This window comes from Phoca vitulina, unplaced genomic scaffold (genome assembly GCF_004348235.1).
Source record: "Phoca vitulina isolate PV1807 unplaced genomic scaffold, GSC_HSeal_1.0 scaffold2, whole genome shotgun sequence".
Classification (NCBI taxonomy): Eukaryota; Metazoa; Chordata; class Mammalia; order Carnivora; family Phocidae; genus Phoca; species Phoca vitulina.
The window spans coordinates 77506017-77527037 of NW_022589705.1; the positions used below are offsets into that span (position 1 = coordinate 77506017).

The 21021-nt window shown below is 50.2% G+C and overlaps 1 protein-coding gene across 1 annotated transcript; it reads right to left on the reverse strand.

Annotated features, from left to right (window-relative positions):
* Window positions 1–9475: 9475 nt before the first annotated feature.
* On the reverse strand, window positions 9476–20617 carry LOC116638804 (antizyme inhibitor 2-like). The gene is given in 11 exon segments (XM_032414921.1): window positions 9476–12299; window positions 13196–13257; window positions 13770–13987; window positions 14834–14876; window positions 14878–14917; window positions 16682–16829; window positions 17325–17493; window positions 18422–18556; window positions 19176–19348; window positions 19839–20012; window positions 20531–20617. Coding segments are annotated over 9 exon segments (1167 nt in total). The 3' UTR covers window positions 9476–12299; window positions 13196–13257; window positions 13770–13789.
* Between the last annotated feature and the right edge of the window lie 404 nt (window positions 20618–21021).

A 21021-nucleotide genomic window follows, 5' to 3' on the forward strand; every position in this document is an offset into this window, starting at 1 on the left:
GCGGATGCCGTGAGTACCTGCCATGGGCCGGGCACCCATTTGAATGATCTCACTGAACCGCCCACCAACGCTCTGAGCTATCATCCCCATTTCACAGACGGGAAAACTGAATTCCAGAGAGATGACTTGCTCAGACACAGCTATTTGAATTCTTGCCTCTAGTTCTCCTGAGGCAAAAGGGAGAATGAGGAGGAAATGCCAGAGGTCAAGAGTCCCATGGAGGACATTCCCCTGGATCAACTTGTAGGGGCAAGGCGAGGGAGCAGGATGAGGCCCAGAGAGAAGCTGGGAGGACTGTGCCCCATTGATTCATTTTAGATTTTTAAAGATTTTATAGATTTATTCGAGAGAGAGCAATAGAGAGAGCATGAGAGGGGGAGAGGGGCCCAGGGAGAGGGAGAAGCAGACTCCCCGCTGAGCAGGGAGCCTGACGTGTGGCTCAGCTCAATCCCAGGACCCCAGGATCGTGACCTGAGGTGAAGGCAGATGCTTAACCGACTGAGCCATTCAGGTGCCCCTCATTTTAGATTTTTAAAAAAGATCTATTTATTATTTTAGAGGAGGGAGGGGCAGAAAGAGAGGGAGAGAAAATCTCAAGCAGACTCCCCACTGAGTGCAGAGCCCAACATGGGGCTTGATCTCATGACCCTGCGATCACGACCTGAGTGGAAACCAAGAGTCAGGTGCCGGAACCACCCAGGCGCCCCCGACATTGATTTATTTGAAAACAATTAGCTTTGATTTTTTTCATTCGTTAATGCATGTTCAAGGTTCAAAAACATATTTAAAAAGCATGAAGTAAAAAGTCTCACCGTGACCCATGAGCCTCATTTGCCCTATTCTGACTCCTCGCTCCCACTCTCTATAGGTCCCCACTTTTTATTAGCACCTCATACCTTTCAGAGTTTCTTTCTGCAAGTCTAAAAATGAGTATATGTTTATAATGCCCTTTTTACAGAAAAGGCAACAAACTACATACACTGTGCTGGATTTTTCTTTTTTTTTACTTGTCACCCATCTTGGAGAATTCTATCAGCAAATAGTCTCCTCGTTCTTTCATAACACTGCACATGATGCTACTGTAGAGACTGAAACAATTCATTTCACCAATTCCCTATTGATGGACATTTGAGTTGTTTCTAGGGTTTTTTGTTTTTTGTGGTTTTTTTGGTTTTTTTGGTTTTTTTGGTGTAACAACAATGCTGTGATAATCACATAGGTACTTTGTTTCATATGTATGCATGTACAGGTGAATAGATTTCCCAAAATGGATTGCTGGCGTGTGGGTATTGTATTAGTTTTCTATGGCTTCCTAGCAAATTACCACAAACTCAGCAGCTTAAAACAACACCTCTTTATCAGCTCACGGTCTGTTGGTCAGAAGTCCAGCCCAGTGTGGTGAGGTGCTCTGCTCAGGGTAAAATCAAGGGGTTGGCAAGGCTTAGTTCTTGTCTGGAGGCTCTGGGGGAAACCTGTTTCCAAGCTCGTTGCTGTCATTTGCAGAGTTTGGTTCCTGGTGGTTGTAGAACTAAGATCTCTGGGTTTCTGGGGGCCATCAGCTGGGGGCCTCCCTCAGCTCTTAGATGACACCTATGTTCTTTGCCATGTGGCTTCCCCCAAATAGCATGATGAATTCTTCTCAAGCTTCAAGTCTCTGACTTCTCCTTCTGAGACCAGCCAGGGAAAATTCTCTGCCTTTAAAGGGCTCCCCTGATCTGATCCAGCCCACTCAGTGTAATCTCTACCTTAAAATCAACAGATAGAGGACCTTACTTACATCTGCAAAAATCTCTTTGCCATATAATGAAACATAATTCTCAAGTTCACATTTTCTCATATTCACAGCTTCCGCCCATGTTGCAAGAGATCACACAAAGGTGAAAGCCAATGAGAGTCACCTTAGAATTCTGCCTAACACAGATGTATTTGTAATTTTTATAGATATTGCCTTTTTGTCCCCCACAGGGGTTGTGCTGAGAGATCTCCCCTCCCCCAGCAATGATGAGCTGACTTTCTTTTCCAGTGTCACCTAAAGGATGTTATTCAACTTTTGGCTTTCTGCCAATATGATAAGTGAAAAATGGAACCTACATGTACTCTAAATTTGTAGTTATCTTCTTATGAATAAGGCTGAGGATTTCTTCAAAAGCTTAAAAGCCATTGATAGTTCTTTTTCAGTATAGCTTCTGGTTTTGAGTCCTAGAAATGTCTTTCTAACTGTAAAGTCAATCAGAAACCCTCCTATGTTTTCTTCTGATGCTTTTATGGTTTCATTTTTTGATCCACTGCTTCTTGGAACTGGCAGATTATCTCTCGTCATTTCCTCAGCAGCGAGTACAAAGCTGGACCCCAAAGGGATTGCGGATTGGGGTGGACAAAGGAGCTGCCATGGTGGAGCCCTCTAAGTGCTGGGCTCAGTCAGCTCTGCCAGAAATCCCAGCCACCAGAGCCTCCGCCTTCCCTTCCTCCAGCACTCATTGTGTCCTAGGGTTGGCACAGGGGACCCAGAGTTAAGGGGGACCCAGCCCTGCCTGGAGAGCTTCCAGTCTGGAGAGTGAGACAAGCGCTCTCTTGACGGGGGTATTTGGGATGCTCCAGGGAGGAATTGGCCTCTGACCAGAGCCTTAAGAAGGAGGGGAAATGTAACGATGGTGATGGGGGAGGGGCACAGCAGGAGCAAAGACAGGGAGGTGGGAAAATCCGCTTGAAGTGTAGGCCAGAGAGAAGGATTTAGTGAACCATGAGGTCCTTAAGGGTAAGGACAGGGTATAACTTATCTCCATGCATCAGCCAGAGTTTGATAAATGAAATGAAGGAGAAGGGACACGGGTCTTTGAATCCCAGGCTTAATCATTTTCCCTTTACTCCGACAGCGACAAGCAAAGACCTCCAAGAAGAAGCCCTTGGCTTTGCCCTCATCTCAGAACCTGGGCAATCTTTGCACACCACTGCCCCCTTGTGGCAGATCTGGGAATTCTCCATGACTAGCCTCAGGTGTCAGGTGGAGGCAGAGGGAATCTGGGAACTGAAGGTGGGAGGAAGCTGAGTGGCATCTCAGAGGTTTGAAAACCCATGAAATCCTAGTCTGAGAATGTCTGAGTCCAACAGGCCCTCAGAGGCCATGTGGCCTGACTTCATTACGTATGGGGAAACCAAGTCTCGATAAGTGTGCTGCCAGGGAGTAGAGAGCACCAGACTTGGTGTAAGATTCAAAAAGCCCAGCAAATCCCAAGCAGGATAAATTTTTAAAACTTTACACCTAGAAAGGCTATATAGTGCATGATTCCAACTCTAAGACATTCTGCAAAGGCAAAACCACAAAAACGATCAGTGGTTGCCAGGGTGCTGGGGGGAGGGAGGAGATTGAGGTGGAGCACGGGGAATTTTTGGGCAGTGAAATGATTTTGTGGGTATTATAATGTTGTATACATGTCATTATACATTTGTCAAAACCTAAAGAATGGATAATACAGAGTGAACCCTAATGTAAACTATGGACTTTGGTTGATAATGATGTGTCAGTGTTGATTCATTGTTACAAAAGCACTACACGATGTTAATGGTGGAGGAGGCTGTGTGTGGTGGCAGAAGGAAGGGACATGTGGGGAATGCTCTGTATCTTTCATTTAATTTTGCTATGAACCTAAAGCTGCTCTTTAAAAAAATCTATTAATTCAGGGGCGCCTGCGTGGCTCAGATGGTTAAGCGTCTGCCTTCAACTCAGGTAATGATTCTGGGGTCATGGGATTGAGTCCCGCATCGGGCTCCCCGCTCCTTGGGGAGCCTGCTTCTCCCTCTGCCTCTCTCTCTCTCTCTGTCTCTCATGAATAAATAAATAAAATCTTTAAAAATAAAATAAAATAAAATAAAAAACCTATTAATTCAAAAACATGTTTACACCTAACATATTATGGTGAAACAGCAGAATGCCAAAGATAAAGATAAAACCTAATAAGCTGCCAGGAAAAAAAGATAGATTATCTTCAAAGGACCAAGGGAGACTGAGAGCTGACTTCTCAAGATCAACAGTGGACGAGAGAAGACAGCAGAAGGATCATCTTCAATATATGAAAAGAAAACAGCAGACAGCCTAGGATTCCATACCCAGGGAAAACCCATTTTATGAATGACAATGAAATCAAGACCCTTTCAGACAAAGAGAAACTGAGAAATTATGCCACCAGCAGGCTTATGTAGAAAGAAAAAGCCCAGATAAGAGAGAAAAAATGCAAGAAAGAACGAAGAGTAATGAAATGGCAAATAGGCAGATCTAAATGAACCATGACTGTATAAAACAATGATAATGTCTTGTGGTGTTTAAAACAGAAATCATTATAGAATTAAAATACACGAGGGGCACCTGGGTGGCTCAACTGGTTAAGCATCCGCCTTCGACTCAGGTCATGAGTCCCAGGATTGAGCCCAGCATCAGGTTCCTTGCCCAGCGAGAGTCTGCCTCTCTGTCTCCCTCTGTCCTCACCCTGCTTGTGCGCATGCTCTCTCTCTCTCAAATAAAAAATCTTTTAAAAAAGAATTAAAATACATGACAAAAATGATAAATAAGTCAGGAGGTGGGTAAATGTAATTAAATTTTTTAAAGGTTTTTGTATTGTCTTAGAGTAAATGTGTTGATTAACTCTAGCCTTGAATAGGTGAAGTGTGCAGCTTATAACCTCTAAGATAACCAGTAAAACAATAAAAACAGTGTAATTTCCAAATTAGGTAAGGGAAGCAGAAGTCTCTTCTGGGTGAGGTCTACTAATGAAATGCACATATATATTAATATCAGACAAAGTGGATTTAAAGCATGAACTGTCAGGAGTAGAGAGGACAGCTGTATAATGATAAATGAATCAAGTCATCAGGAACATATATCAATTAATATACACCTACAAATCAATAAGAAAAATACAACCTAATTAAATGATGGTTAGAATACTGAAACAGGCACTTTACAAAAGAGGAAAACCAAATGACCAATAAACATATGAAAAAGTGCTCAACCTCACTGGCAATCAGAGAAATGCAAATTAAGACCACAATAAGATGTCACTACACATTCATCATATTGGGATAATTTACAATTTGAACAATGTCAATGTATTGGAGATTACTAGACACACAAACAGGCAGGAAAACACGACTGGTGGTGAAGAGGAAAAATAGACAATAGTGTCAGAACCACATGATCCACATATTGGAGTTAGTAGACAAGAACTTTATGTTAAAGAACATAAAAGGAAAGATTGACAAAGTGGATAAAAAATAGAGATTGTTGGGGCACCTGGATGGCTCAGTCGTTAAGTGTCTGCCTTCGGCTCAGGTCATGATCCCAGGGTCCTGGGATCGAGCCCCGCGTCTGGCTCCCTGCTCTGCGGGAAGCCTGCTTCTCCCTCTCCCACTCCCCCTTCTTTTTTTTTTTTTTTTTTTTAAAAGATTTTATTTATTTATTTGAGACAGAGAGAATGAGAGAGAGAGAGAGAGCACATGAGATGGGGGAGGGTCAGAGGGAGAAGCAGGCTCCCTGCCGAGCAGGGAGCCTGATGCGGGACTCGATCCAGGGACTCCAGGATCATGACCTGAGCCGAAGGCAGTCGCTCAACCAACTGAGCCACCCAGGCGCCCTCCCACTCCCCCTTCTTGTGTTCCCTCTCTCGCTGAGTCTCTCTCTGTCAAATAAATAAAAAAATTTTAAAAATTTTAAAAAATAGAGATTGTCAATAAAGAAGTGGAAGATATTTTTTAAAATAATCAAATATTCTAAAACTGAGAAATACAACACCTGAAATTAAGAACTTATTGGATATGCTTAACAGAAGACAGAGTACAGCAAGATAAAAGATGGGATTAGCAAACTTGAAGACAGTTCAACAGAAAATACCCATGCTGAAACACAGGGGGCAAAAAGGCAAATATGCAGGACACAGTCAGAAGGTCTAACACTTGCATAACTGGAATCTTAGAAGGGGAGAAAAGACAACTGGGGCAGAAGCATTATTTGAAGTGATATAACTTATAATTTTCCAAAAATGTTGAAAGATATCAACCCACAAATTCAAGAAGCCTAGTGAAACCCGAGCGGGATAAAGACAAAGAAAACCACACCTAGGTGTATCATTGCCTACAGCTGAAAATGGAGGCAAAGAGAAAATCTTAAAAGCTAGGTAAAAGAAGACACAACAATAAGATTGAGGTGCACATTTCAACAGAAACTATGAATCCAGAAGATAATGTCATGACATTTTTAAAGCTCAGGAAAAAAAAAAAAAAAAAGGCAAAATGCTGCTAATCTAGAATTCTATGCCAGGGGTAGGGGGAAATTCTTTAAGAATTAAGATGAAACAAATATATTTTTGTACACAGAAAAGGCTGGGAAAATGCATTGCTGGCAGACCTGTACTACAAGAAATATTAAAGGAAATTCTTCAGACTGGGGTACAATGATCTCAGATGAAAGCACAGATCTTTAGGAGTAATAAAGGGCACTGGAAAAAAACAAATAGGTGGGTAAATCTAAAATAATTGTCTATAGGGGCGCCTGGGTGGCTCAGTCGTTAAGCGTCTGCCTTCGGCTCAGATCATGATCCCAGGGTCCTTGGATGGAGCCCCACATCAGGCTCTCTGCTCAGCAGGAAGCCTGCTTCTCCCTCTCCCACTCCCCCTGCTTGTGTTCCCTCTCTCACTGTCTCTCTGTCGAGTAAATAAAATCTTCAAAAAATAAAATAAAATAAAATAAAATAATTGTCTATAAAACAATAATAGAAACGTCCTATCGGGTTAATAACATATGTAGAAGTGAAATATACCATAGCACAATGGGTAGAAGGCTGTAAATAGAGTTGAACTTGATGTGTTAAATGTGCAGAGATCCCTAGGCTTCATCTCCCAGAAATTCTGATTCATTGTGCCTGAATGAGGCCCCGCCACATTTAAGAAACTCCCAGATGTTTTTATATAGTCATCCCCGGATGCATTTTAAGAAACACTGGCGACGGTGTTGGGGAGCCAGGGAAGGATTTTACAGAGAAAGGACAGGCCTTTTTCACTTTGGAAAGACCCTTCCAAGGACCGTGGAGGGTGAGTTAGAGGAGCCTGGGGGCTGACTCATAAGGGCAGAGAGACGACACAGGTCGGGCCATTGGAGCAGTGGCCTTGAGATGGGATGGTGTGCAGAGACGAGAGATGTTAGAACATTGAAAAGCCTTTCCAAATTCCCAACAGATATGAATCTTTGGGATTTGGGCATGAGATATCAGAATCCCAGGAAAATTTCAGAAATTCCTTAAATCATACATTATGTCGTATTTTTCCTAACACTTTATGTGTTTTGAAAAATAATGATTGACCATAATAATAATCGGTGAACATTTTTCTGTAAGAGGGCTATACCAAACATTTCAGAGTTTTGTTGTTTAAAAATGATGTGTTTAAACAGTTTAAACTATGTGTTTATTATTATAATGAGCCAATATAATATGACAAGATGCTATATTTCAATAACATGTAAAAACGATCTCTACCTTATATAGACATTTGACAATAAACACATTAAAAAGGGGAACGTTAAACTGAGGGTTGCTGGAGTGGGGGTGGGGTGGGAGGGATGGGGTGACGGGTGATGGACACTGGGGAGGGTATGTGTTCTGGTGAGCACTGTGAATTGTGCAAGACTGTTGAATCTCAGATCTGTACCTCTGAAACAAATAATGCAATATATGTTAAGAAAGAAGAAAAGAAGAAGAAGAATGTAGCAGGAGGGGCAGAATGAAGGGGGGGAAATCGGAGGGGGAGAAGAACCATGAGAGACGATGGACTCTGAAAAACAAACTGAGGGTTCTAGAGGGGAGGGGGGTGGGAGGATGGGTTAGCCTGGTGATGGGTATTGAGGAGGGCACGTTCTGCATGGAGCACTGGGTGTTATGCACAAACAATGAATCATGGAACACTATATCTAAAACTAATGATGTAATGTATGGGGATTAACATAACAATAAAAAAATTAAAAATAAAAAAAATAAAAATAAAAAAATAAAAAGGGGAATGTTAACTCAAAGCAAATGCCAAATAAAAATTATTTTTAAAATGGAATGATAATATCATGAATGTTTACTTTTTAAAAGTGCCTCTTAAAATGAAAATTTAAAACACATGTTGCCCTTGAGCTTTGTTTTTATGATAAATATTTCAGAAGTAGAGACACTTATTTCATTTTGCATTGATGCTGGTTGAATTCAGTGTGTGTCCAAACACAGCTTCAAGTTGGGTATTAGGGTACACGTTGCTTCATACAACTTTCCTTTCTTTTAATGATGGAATATTTTGCTTGACAAAGAACTGGAGCCTATAGCAAATATTCAAACCCTGGAGAATGCCAGCTAACACGATTGGGTTCGTGTTTAAGTAACATATTGAAATTGCCACTTTAGGGACTTATTTTGCTTCCAAAAATTTATTATTTCTTGGAACACCACTGATAGGATCTGAAGAATGCATGCTCATGCTATGTATACAAACTTGTAAATATTCATTTTAAACAAGTTTAAAAACTTAACCATTTAATACATTTGCAAGAGTGGCTCACCATTAGCTGCAGACAGGGTCACAAACACACAGAATTCGGCAGCAGCTACAAACAAGGCTGAATACACCTCCACCAACTCTCTCCTGCATGCTCCTATCCCAGGTCCCGGAAATGTCAATTTTGACCTTGGACTCCACATGCCAGTATTTCCTGCTCTCGTTTTAGACAGGTCAGTGAGTTCCTTCAAATCAGAAAACTCTAGATGTGGAAGGTTAAGCCTTAATTGTCACAGGAGAATAATCTTAGCTTTTCCTGCCGCTGGAGGTTGGTTTCACACATGCCAAGGGAGGAGGAGCTCCAAGAATGGAGTGGTCAGCTGTGTGAGTAAGGTCGGGGCCGAGAGGCTGTGGACTCACTGAGAGCAGGTCAATGGCATGACCCTCCTGACAATGTTCAGCTCTGACCGCTGCACTTCTCATGGGCTGGGCGACACAGGGCTCCACTGGATCTGGAACCTGCCCAAATCTTGCAGAGCCTCAGGGCCTTTGCAGTGCTGTTCCCTCTTCCTGCAGGATCTTTACTGACCTTCTCGGCCATCAGGTCTCTCCTCAAATGTCATCTCCCAAAAATCCTCTGCAGCCACTCTCTCTTTTAATTTGTTCACAGCACCCATCACCATTTCTCATTTGGTTTGTTTACTTCTTTAGTGTCTGCCCTCCCCCCCAAAACGGCTGCTCTACCAGAGCAATGCTCTCTCCTGCCTTACTTCCTGCTGAATCCCAGCGCCTAAAACGCTGTCTTCCATGAATACTTACTCAATGAATCAACATCTGAGCAGAGTAGAGTCCGCAAGTGCAGATGGGATTTTAAAGTCACCTCTCTTGATTTCCGTTTTCTCATTTGTTAAAGCTGGGGGGCGGGGGAGGGGGGGAAGCGGGGCGGGGGGCGGGGTGAGACCTCCTACCTGATCCTTACAACAAGGCATTGTTGGACCCAGACAGTAAATCCCTGGTCGGCGAAGCAAATCCTGCGCGGTAGGTCTGGGTGCAACACCGCCAGTGGCCAGTGGGTGGCAGCAAGTCACTACAGTTGAACGTGACAACACCTGGGCCTCCCAAGGCACGGAACACCTGAGGTTTAATCCCCCAACTGCCAACCTTGTTTATTTTCACCCTCTGGGATGCAAGATTTTCTTAAACAAATCATGCACACCCCTGCTGCCCTGAAGGGAGAACACCGATCAGGTGTGTGAATTCAAATACCAGCTCTGCCCCTTCCCCCTGGTGCCCCAGGTTCCTTCGCTTCTCTGAAGTGGGCGTCATTGTGAGCTCACCCGGTCGTTCTGAGTCTCCAGCAGATATGGCTGTGGAAGGACAGTATGTGGAGTCATGAAAGGGCTTTGAGGACTGCAGGGGCTTTGGGGTAGCCAGCTGGAGCCTGGACCTGCAGAGACCCCCATGAGCACCTCATTCTCCAGCCCATCTATGTCCACGGCCACCATGGTGCACCTGCTCCCATGCAGCTGAACATGGCTGAAGACCGACACATCAGATGGCCTACCTCGCTCTAGATTGGCCCCCACAAACCTTGGGTGGTCCCCTGTGCTGGCAATCGAACCCTATTTCACTGGCCCATTCACTCTCCCGCTCTTGGGACTTCCCCATCTCTGCCCCTCTCCTCAAAACACCAAGACCCCCTCCTGCCCCCTCCCTCACAGCCCTGACCTTATTTCTTTTTTCACTGAGAAAAGAGAACCAGTCAGAAGAGAACTCCACTTTCTCCCAAGGACCTGCGGTGCCCACAGTGTGCCCGGCCTCCCTCCCTGGGATGCACTGTCCCAGCTCCCACCCGCCCAAGGTTTGGCTCTTGCAACTGTCTCCTCTCTTCTGCATCTTAATTATCATCCCCGCTAGCGAGCATCCCCGGGAGCCTACAAACAAACTGTAACAGGTCTCATCTTAAAATAAACCTCCTGGTCTGGCCTGCTCTTCTTCCAGCCACCCCCCCCCATCCCGCTGCTGCCAGTTCTAGCACAACTCCCTGGAGGGGGGTGGCCCACACCCACACTCTCTGGACCCCACTTCCACCAACCTCCTTCCCTTGCACCAAGCCTCTGGTTAAGATCACCAGTGACCTCTTCCCAATCCCACCTTTGGCCCTCACCACACCCACCTCTGGCCCTCACCGCACCCACCTCTGGGCGGTATTTGACGGTTGGGCATTTCCTCTTAGAAATGCTTCTCTCGTTTCTGTGCCTTGTGTCTTCTCTGGCTACGCTCACTTCCTGGTTGGCCTGGGAGGCCCCAGGGATGTCAAGTCCTTGGGGTGCCGACACTGCCCATGTTCGTACCCCCCGTACTGAGCCCTGGCCCTGAACCCAGGGCTTGTGTGTGTGTGACTCCATTTGGAGGTTGAATAGACCGCTCCAGCCTTACTTGTCAAAGCTGAGCTCTCGATTTTCACCCCTCCTAATCTGCTTCTCCTACCCAGCGTCCCCGTTCATGTATCAGCTGCTCCGGCCAAATGCCCTGGGGTCATCCTTGACTCCTCTCCTTGCCCCAGGTACCCCAGCTGGTCCCTCAGCAGATCCTCTTGACTCAACCTGTCCACCCTGTCCTGAACTGGCCACTTCTCACCACCAACACCCTGACCGCCCATCATTTTCCCAAACTGGCAGGAGCCCCCTCAGATTCTCTCTGCATTCCCGCTGCATGGATCTGCTCAAACCCTCCAGGGCCTTGCCTCCAGCTCACAACAAAGTCAAAGCCCTGCCTTACCATGAGGCCTGACAAATCACCCCCCAGGCCTCCCCCTGCCTCCTCTCCCAGCACCTCCCCTCACTCACTCTGCTCACCCACACGCAGCCCCTTGCCTTTTTTTTTTTTTTTTTTTTGGTTTAACAGTCTCCATCCCTGGCATTGGACTTGGCGGTTTGCAATGCCTGGGACTCTGATCTAGCAACCACATGGCCTCTCACTCTCTGCCCTCAGGTCTCTGCTCCTGTGCTCCCCCCGGCCCCCCGGACTAGCTGCCCCTGGTCCTTCTGCCTAAAATAGCATATCTTCCTTTATTCACTATCCTCTGACTCTGCTTTATTTTTCCTCACAGCGTGTACTTTGTTATATATGTATGTGCTTGTTTATGCTGTGTCTTTTCCCAACTGGAAGGTAAGCTCCACGAGCCTGGATTTTCATTGTGTGTTACCTGGGCCTAGAACAGTGCCAGGCACACACTAGGCCCTCAGATTTCTGCTGAGTGAATGGATAGAGGGGTGGATGGATGGAGGGATGGGTGGATGGATGGAGGGATGGAGGGATCAGCGGATATGGATAGATGAATGGATGGACAACCACAGTTACAGCATCAGAGGGCAAAACACAGAACACAAAACACACCAACATCTCTTTATATCTTCCCAAAAGCCCACTTATGTTTGTGCTTCCAGATACTTTGGGGGGCGGGGCGGTTGGGGTAGATGTTTCCACCCCCAATTTTCAGGCACTGGGAAGAGGTGAATTGGGAACAGGCTGCAGGCTGTCTGAGACCTCTGGGGTGGCCCCCAGAGCCCAACCCTTCTCACGTATCTGGGGGACAATTCTCCTTAGTCCTGGGGTGCTGGGAGAGTCCTCCGGTGTTAGCTGAGCTGAGGAGGCAGCAGCAAGGCGCATGGGGCTGACTCTGGCGGACGGGGAGGACCATCGCAGAGGCTGGGGGTCAGCGAACGGAGAGGCTTAACAAGGACACAGGAGGTGGGCGGCTTCGGCCTCTGGACCCTCACCTGCCGAAGGAATGTGGGTAGTCATCCTGACATGTCCCTGCTCTCGCCTCTGCCAACTTCCTTCGCTGTAGGGCTGTTTTCTTTTCGAGCTCAGAGCTCCCCAAATACTGTTTTTGAAGTTTTAGCATGCCTATGGAGGACACACAGTAGCGTCCATCCTATTTTGGACTTGGCTGTTTTCACACTTGTCCTTCCAACCTCCCAGCCTGGAGGCTTCTAAGACTGAGGTCAGGTCGGTGCACCCCCAGGGCTGGCCCATTAGCTGTGTGGCCAGAGGCCATGTCTGCTCCCTGAGGACCCCCAGACCCTGGGGCAGTGTGGGGGGGGGTCTCTGAGTGGGCCAGGCCTGGGACCAGGGGCAGCCGGAGGCAGGGCCCTGGACGTGAACTGACCTTGCTTGAGGATTTGCATTATTGGACTTACTCCTCTCAACAACCCAGTGAGGGGGATACTAATACCCGAGGGGAAACCGAGGCACTGACGCCCCTGTGGGCGTGTGGGGGAGCCTGGAGTCACTCCCGGCCCGTCTGAGCCAGTATTCTCACCGCGAGAGTGGGCGCCGTAGCTCACGCAGACCTTCCTGCATCGGCACGGGGGTCACTAACTGAACGAAAGGAAGGTACCGGTCCGTGCAGGCCGCCTCATGTCCGGGACATAGGCTTCGGGGGGCACAGGCTGTCAGGGCATAAGGCTATCAGCCCTCCCCGACCAGGGTCTGGGGGGTAAGGAGCAGGGAGCGTGGGGGCGGCTGCCTGAGAAGCTAACCTAGACTTCAGTGAGGCCCACTTTGGGAGAAAACGTTTTGAACCTTGGAAGTTGCCCCATCACACTCAGAAGCACTCAAACCTCTGCCTGCCCCCCCCCCCCCCGACCCTGCGTTTCCCCACGTGGCATACCAAGGCGTCTGGAGCACTCCCACGGTCGCCTCCCAACCTAAGGTGCTGTCCCCAGCAAGCTCCTGTGGAAAGGATGTGCCAGTAAAGAAAGGTTCTAGAGCCCCCCCCCCCCCCCCCCACCTCGGGGACAGAGCCCTAGGCTGGGCAGAGAGGAGACCCTGGGGCCGAGCCTGTGAGAGACCCTGAAGCTGGTAGGGAGGGGACATCTGAGAAGGAAACTGGGGAGCAGTGGCAAACACAGCAGAGTGGGGGCCTGGCCAAGGGGCTGAGGGTCAGCCGGGGCCACAGGGCTGCCTGATTCTGTCCTCAAAGGCGTGCACACCTCAGAGCTGGCAGAGCCACCCAGGGGGGCTACCTTGGACTTACCCAGGGAGCAGCTATGACAGGGTCAGCACCAAAGGCAGAGGCCAGTGTTAAAGGTCGGTCAGACACTTTGGGCTTTGCTGGGGCCGGTGGGGGGAGCAGGCTATTTCTTGGGCCTGGGGCTGCAGAGCTTAGCCACATTCTCCTTGCCAAACTCAGATCCTGCTGCGATCCCCTCCATGCCCTGCCCCTTGTCTCCCCCTGCGGACACCTGAGCCCGGGCTCCATGGCCTAGCAGACGGAGGCGGGCAGGAAGCCATTGAAGGTGGAGCTCATGGTGGAGGTGTAAGTGTCCATGGAGGGAAAGACAAGCCAGTCGCCCACATCCAGCTCGGGCATCCGCAACTCCCGTAGGAAGAGCTTGTCAAAGGCATCACGTGTGGGACCGTAGAGGGTACAGGGGAAGAGGGGCGGCTCTGAGCCGAACTCCTGCAGGGAGCAAAGAGCAGGGACTCAGAGAAGGAAGAGCCCCAGTGGGTCCCCCCAGCCCACTCCCCGGGGCCAGCCGGGCACGCCCGCAGGGCCCCAGCAGGAAAGGCACCCACACGGACACTTAACAGCCACCCACGGTGACCAAGGAGCGAGCGGTCCGTATGCGCCGGGCACTGTTCTCAACCCTGCCCTCATGGGGTTTACAGTCTAGTGACATAGCCCCGCCCTGCCCGTTCACAAGTGCGGGCACAGATGGGGTCTCGGTTTTCCCCTACACAATGGGAGGATTTTATTCAACTGTCACTCAACATACCTGCCTCACACTTGGCGGCCCATCGGGATCACCTGGGGAGTTTTCACAAAGGCCTGAGGCCAGGCTTTCAACCCACTTGGGATTCCGATTTCAGCGGTCTGGGGCATCACCTGGGCATTAGGGACTCTTAAAGCTCCCCAGGTGATCTAAGGTGGAGCCAAGTTTGAGAATCTCTCCTTCCTAAGTCTCCCGCACCGCGAGCATTCAAGGACTCTGGAAACACAACGCGTGCGTGCAGAGATGCACATGGAAACACACAGAGCCGAACAGATGCGCACGCACGCCTACAGACTCACGTACTTGTACACCCACCTACCTGGACGTCAGCCGCCCCCCCCCCACAGAAGCGCACATGCAGGTACACAGGGCACCCGTGTGCGCGTCCCCGAACACGCATGTGGTGTGGCGATCTTCAAAGCCATCGACAGTCGGAGCTCCTTCACCTCCCCGCCTGCCACGGCGATCCCCACCTCTCGGGACTGGGGGGCCTCAGAGACTAGGAGTACCTGAGCCACATGGGGCCCCCTTACCTTCACCACAAGGGGCATCCTGGGGACAGCCTCCCTGAGGAAGATGGCCCTCACTGAGGTAGTACACCAGCTTCCGGTGGCCTCCTGGGAGCGGGGAGAGGGCAGCACTGAGGTGCGCGTGGCCAGTCTCAGCACCGACCCACCAAGCCCAAGCGTGGAACCCTCCGGAGGGGCCCCAATCCGTGGCCCAGTGCCGGAGAACTCCTGCTCTCTGCTGCAGGAGTCTTCCTGATCCCATACCAGGTTGGGGCCTGTCCTCTGGGGTCCCGCTGTTCCCTCTGCCCAGCCAGCTTACCTACCTCACCCCTTCCTGCCCTCGAAAACCACACTGGAGTCTCTCACCCTGGCTTTTTGCTCGATCCTTCTGCCCCTGCCCCACCTGCCTGCTTCCCCCCGGGCCCCGCGAGGCACGCCAGGTCCCCTGTTTCTAGGGAACTGTGAGTAAAAACTTCTCCCTTTGGGACAGTGCCCATGTCCTACTACCAAGCCAGTTCCTTCGCAACCACTTAGTCTGCAGAATATTGCTTTCTTGAATCTAAACTCAGGGTTATACACAGGCATTCCAGCTACCACTTAGATACTCACATCTTTCTGAATATTGTTTTTTTCCCCCCTCTGGGTCTTCTCCCCACTGACTTCTCCCTGGTGTCAGTCACCTCATCTCCTCCCCTCCCCCACAGCTGCCATTACCGATCCTGTCTCCAGGGACCCCGGACCCAGGTGTCCTAAGCCACTTTGCCATGACATCCTCAAGGCCGAGAGCTCAGCGAGTGACCAGCGTTTCAGCCAGGCAAATGGGGGGCCCTGCTACACCCCAACTCACCGTGCTGTGTGGACAAATTCCTTCCTCTCCCTGAGCCTCAGTATTCCCACCTGTAACATGGGAATGACCCAAAACTACCCCCTAGGATTGCTGAGAGAAATGAGACAAAATAGGTATTTCCCAAAGAATACTTAATTATTAGCAGCTCTTATTATTGTGGAAATAAAAATAATAAGCCCCAAATACTTATAACTTGGACTTCCGTTAAATGGATGGCTAAAATCCTGTGCTGCATATCCCAATATTCTTTAACCACACACTTTGTGGGGAAATGAAATCAGTTGACACAAGCACCTTTGGGATTAAAAGCTGTGTGGACCAGCATGTGTCACAAGGATAAGGGAGGAGATTACCGGGATTTATAAATATTTTTATGTCAGTTATCACAAAGCCACAGAATAGAGTGGTGAGATCTATTCGTACTCTCTATCCCATCATGAAATCGAGTTTCTGGTTAGTTCACTGTGTAAGAACAGCCACCCCACCCCACTCCTGCTGCAAAAATAACAATCTAATAACTCTCCCATGATGGTCAACTTCAGTTGTCAAAAGGTTTCCTGTTACCCTCTAGATGTCACCCTTAACCTTTAGGCCACAACAACGACAATGTTGCCTTCCTATATTGGTTGTAAGAATTTGTATTGACTCAGTGTATATTTCATTATAAGAATCTGCACCTGTTAGAAAGCACTTTCTGGAAGAATTTCAAATGCACGTCGGGAGCACAGTGGTGTCTGTGGCCTCATGAGCCGTATTCTGTGACTTTGCCTCCATAAATGTGATCTAAATTCATGGGCGGCTCAGGAAGGGTAAGGACTTTGTCTTGGCTCTCTCTGCCTCCCAGTGTACTTGAGAACGACACAATAGTGATACTAACAGTTCATTCTTATTCCCGATTCACAGCTTGCCTCTCACTAATTAGGCACCGGGGGAGGAGCCCAGACCCTCCGTCTATCCTCTTCCCCAGGGCCCGGCGACGTCTGCACAGTGCCCTCCCCCCTTCCCCCCAGTGCTGGTCCACTCACCAGACTCCAGCACAGCCTTCTTGGCAATGAGGTTGACAGCCGCCATGCAGACAGACCCCGCGAAGAAGCGTCCGGGCTCCGCGATGATCTCCACACCGCTCCCCACGGGGAAGTCCTGGGCCAGGACAGCATTGATCACCCTCGCCATCTGCAGGGACAGACCCAGACCCTGATATGACCAGTCCCTATGTCGGGGCTTTACCTGCACCATCCCCCTTCGTTCCCATAATAGCACAGTGGGGAGGTGTTATCATCCCCACTTTACTAGGGAGGAAACAGAAACTGTGGCCCAGAGAGGGGAAGTCACTTGCCCAAGGACACACAGCAGGTGTACCGGCTGCAGCACCCTGAGATGTCTGAATTCCCAGCCACTGAAACCAATACATGGTCAGCAAAGATGGGATGGTCCCCGGATGGGGGGCAGAGGGAGCTTCTACCTGACTGCAGCTCAGGGACAGCAAGTAACATGTCTAAAGACAGACATGGAGCCAGACGTTGACACATGCTCGCATGTGCCCACAGGCCATGGGCACTGAGTCAGACAAAGACCTCACAACAAAGACACATCCCAGCTACATGCATGCACCTGACTCAGTTACAAGAGCTCCCCCTACATGCAAGCACGTGCACACCGTCCCCGAACCCAGCCCAGGCTCCCCCTGGTCCTCCTCTCTGACCTCTTAGGCTCGCAGCCCTCCTCTCCCAGGAAGCCCCCTCCGATGTCCAGGAGGCCCATCTCGAACACGCGCCGGCAGTCAGCCAGGGCCTGGGTGAAGGCGCGCACCGTCTGGCAGTTCGAGCCCACGAGGAAGCTGGACGCGGGTCACGTGACGCGTGGAGAAACACACGGGAACGTAAGGGTCAGTAAGAAGGGGGACATTCCGAAATGCCAACACGGGTAAAATGTGGAGACCAGTACGGATACACACACCGGGTCACACGTGACTACGGCGGCCCGCACAAACACGCACCCCTGGATATACGTGTGGGGGTCCGCGGAGACGCACACATCGCCCGTGACCGGCCTTGAGTTGGGGTGCTCACGGTCGTACAGCAGTCACTTCTCTGGGCTGCCGCCTCCCAGTGCCTCGGTTGCAGGGTTCCCCTTCCCCTCCTCAGAGGGCGTGCGATCAGAACCCCAAATCCCAGCCCCGCCCCCGCCACTCCCGCAAGTAGGCGGGCTGAGGAACCAATCCGGGCCATGTAGCGGGGGGCAGGGGAGGCCCTCGGCTCAGGTGCAAAATTTTAAGGGGGTGACAAAATACTGAGCCATCAAGATAAATAGCATTTAATGCAATATTTTTAAGAAGCAAAATTGATGCAAAAACATCCCCAACGAATGAAACACAGAAATTTTAAATAAAGGCAAAATTGGTAACAGTGATTGGACTTCAGGACAAAAGGAAAAGTCAGGAATTCCAATCCTGTCTTAATTTAAAATTTTGGTATTTTCCTCATCATGGGTTTTTGCATTAATCTTGAGTTTTAATTTAAAATATTGTATTAAGATGTTACTTATCTAGAGTACTAAGTTTTTTGGCATCCCCTTACATTTTTCACCCAAGGTGGGTGCCTTGCTTGCCCTGCCCTAGTCCCAGATAACACCCAGCTTCTTTGCTGAGGACAAATGGAGTATCTTGAGGCCCAGAGGGGCCACGGCTGACCAGAGGGCAAAGACTGGAGATTGGCAGTGAACACCAGGACCCGTGCTTCCCGGGCAGGGAAAACCAGCACTCTCACCTGGCTCTAACCACCGCCAACCCCAGGGCCCTGGCTGACTTGAGCAGATGTTCACACACCTCCAGGGTGGCCCCGAACTTGGCGCTCAGGGGGAACGTGCTCTCGCTGTCCTGGGCCCACAGCTGGAGGACCAGCCTGGGAGAGGGTGCGAAAGATGCCAGGGGTTTTTAGACACGTGAGCCCCGAGGCCTGGATGCTTCACCCGCCCCCCTCTCCCCAATCTTTCTCCACCTTCCCACCTGTCCCTGCCTAGTTCCTCCAGCTGCTGAGTCCAAAAGGAACGAAAACACTCACCACTTAGAGACTTCTGCCCAGGCAAGAAAAAGCAGGAAAATGGTAAAATTATACATACACCTTCTGAAGGCCTCCAGGTTACAGGATCAGCGATGTTAAATAACTTTCCCAAGACCACACAGCATGTGCTCATGAATCTGAAACATGAACCCTGGTCTACCTGACTCCAATGTGAGTGCTTTTTCTGTGAGGTCGCCTGACCCTAGACCTCCTAATGCCAGGTTCCGCCCAGTGTCTATGCAGATATAAGCAGTATTTCTTCGGCACCAATGTGCACCAGAGAAGGCATTGGGCCCACTGACCCAAATGCTTGTACTCTGCTCCCTGAACCTCTCCCAGGTCACCCCATGGGACCACCTTCATCTGGTTGCAGAGACCCAACTCCACTGGCAGAGGCCCCAGGTTTGCTGTCCCTCGGCCCATCTGTTTGCACCTGCCTGCCCCACCCCGCTGGTCTCACCTGGCCTCGGGGTGGTGCTGGGCCACCTTGCTCAGCTCCTCCTCACTGTCGAAGGTCAGGAGCCGCACCCCGTGGCGGGCAGCGTACTGGATGTGGGAGACAGGCTTGCAGGGGTTGGCATCGATGATACGCGAGGGGGCGACGCCCAGGCGCAGCCCCTGCTCCAGCTCCACCTGGCATGGGGGGGACTGCGTCAGGGGCTTGCTCCCCACCCCAGCCCTCCGGGGCCAAAAACCTGGGGCGTGAGCACAAAGGGCTGCCCTTGGCTGAATCCCTCCTCTGCACCTCGCATTGCGCTGGGCACATCTGCGCCACTTAGGCTTCTAGATGACTCTCAGGAAAGCAGAGTTGGCCCCATTTTAAAGAGGAAGAACCTGCGGTGTGTGTGAAATGACTGTGCCGGGACAGGAACGGGGCCTGTGGCTCAAAGCCTGTGCCCTTCCACTCACTGGCTCCCGTTGCCTGCCCCAGTCACGCGGCCCAGCGGCAAGTCGACCCCCCATAGTTCATTCATTTCTTCCTTCAAAATCAAGTGAGTATTTCCTGTCTCGGCCACTGTCCTAGGTGTCGTGGGCCCCACTCCAAGATCCCCGGCGGCTGGCCTCCTGCCCCCAGGAAGTGTCAGGCCCGCGAATAGGCCCCCGGCAGCGGGCACAGGCTCACCTGACTGGCACAGTCAAAGCCAGTGCCCAGGGTGGCCAGGACGCGCAGCACCCAGGTGCTGTTGCTGCACTTCACGGCGTAGAAGGGTGAGACCCGCGGCAGGGCGCGGCAGAAGGCCTGATGGTGGCTGGCCAGCACGCCCAGGCTGGCGACCATGAAGGGCTCTCGGTGGTCCTGCCAGGGCCGGGAAAGAGGGAGGGGAGGCTGGGTGGTGGGTGCCTCACTTAGTCTTCACAATGACCTTGTGCAGTTAGTACTAGTGCTAGTGCCATTTTATAGATGGGACAACAAGGGCTCAGAAATAGGAAGTCACTGGCTCAAGGTCATGCAGCGAGTACGTGGCAAAGACAGGATCTGACCCCAGATCTTCTAACTCTTTAAACAGGGAGATGTAAGGGCAACAATGATCTTTGTAGATCAAAGCGGGGACAAGATGGCTCCAACCCTCCGCTACACAGCCTGGCACCAGGCAATTACAATTCCACGGGGTGATGGGAGGTATGAGAAGGGGTCAGAGAAACCATTCCATGACCCCCAGCAGAACTGAGCCTTGGAATAAGACCTAGTAAACGGAGCTATAGAACCACGAAACAGAAAGTCTTATTTCTTGTCCACCAAAGTAGGGACTGAGACTCACCCTCTCTGCTCCCTACTCCCTTCCACCCCCACCCTCCCTCCCTCTCCCTCTGTACTGAATCAGAGAGCTCCTGGATCTTCTTCAGGACCACGTGCCAGGCAGATTCCCCAGGCCCCAGCGTGATGAGCTCCTCTGGCCACATGCTTCCAAGGGTGCCTTGATTCCCCTTTGGGTTCCCAAGGGGGATGCTCATCCCTGACACTCCAACAGATCCCTCCAGCAGGCACGGTTCCAGTGTCCTGGAAAGGTTTTGCTCTAAGGATCTGGCCTCCTCCTTTCTCCCAGCTCCCTGCAAGTCCCAAGGGCCAGAGTTCCCCGGGAGCCTGCCAGTCCTCAGCTCTCCCATTCACCCAGAGAGCTCCATGGAGCCCTAGTGAGTTTTCCCATCTGTAGGATGGGCCACTGGCCTGGTCCAGCCTACTTCAGAGACATGGAGGGAGACCAAGCAAGATGTACACACCGTGCATATGGAGTAGAGGGTTGGCATCCTTTTCTAGGCTCCTTCACACACATGTCCCCATTCACAAGTGAGAAAGTAGACGCACA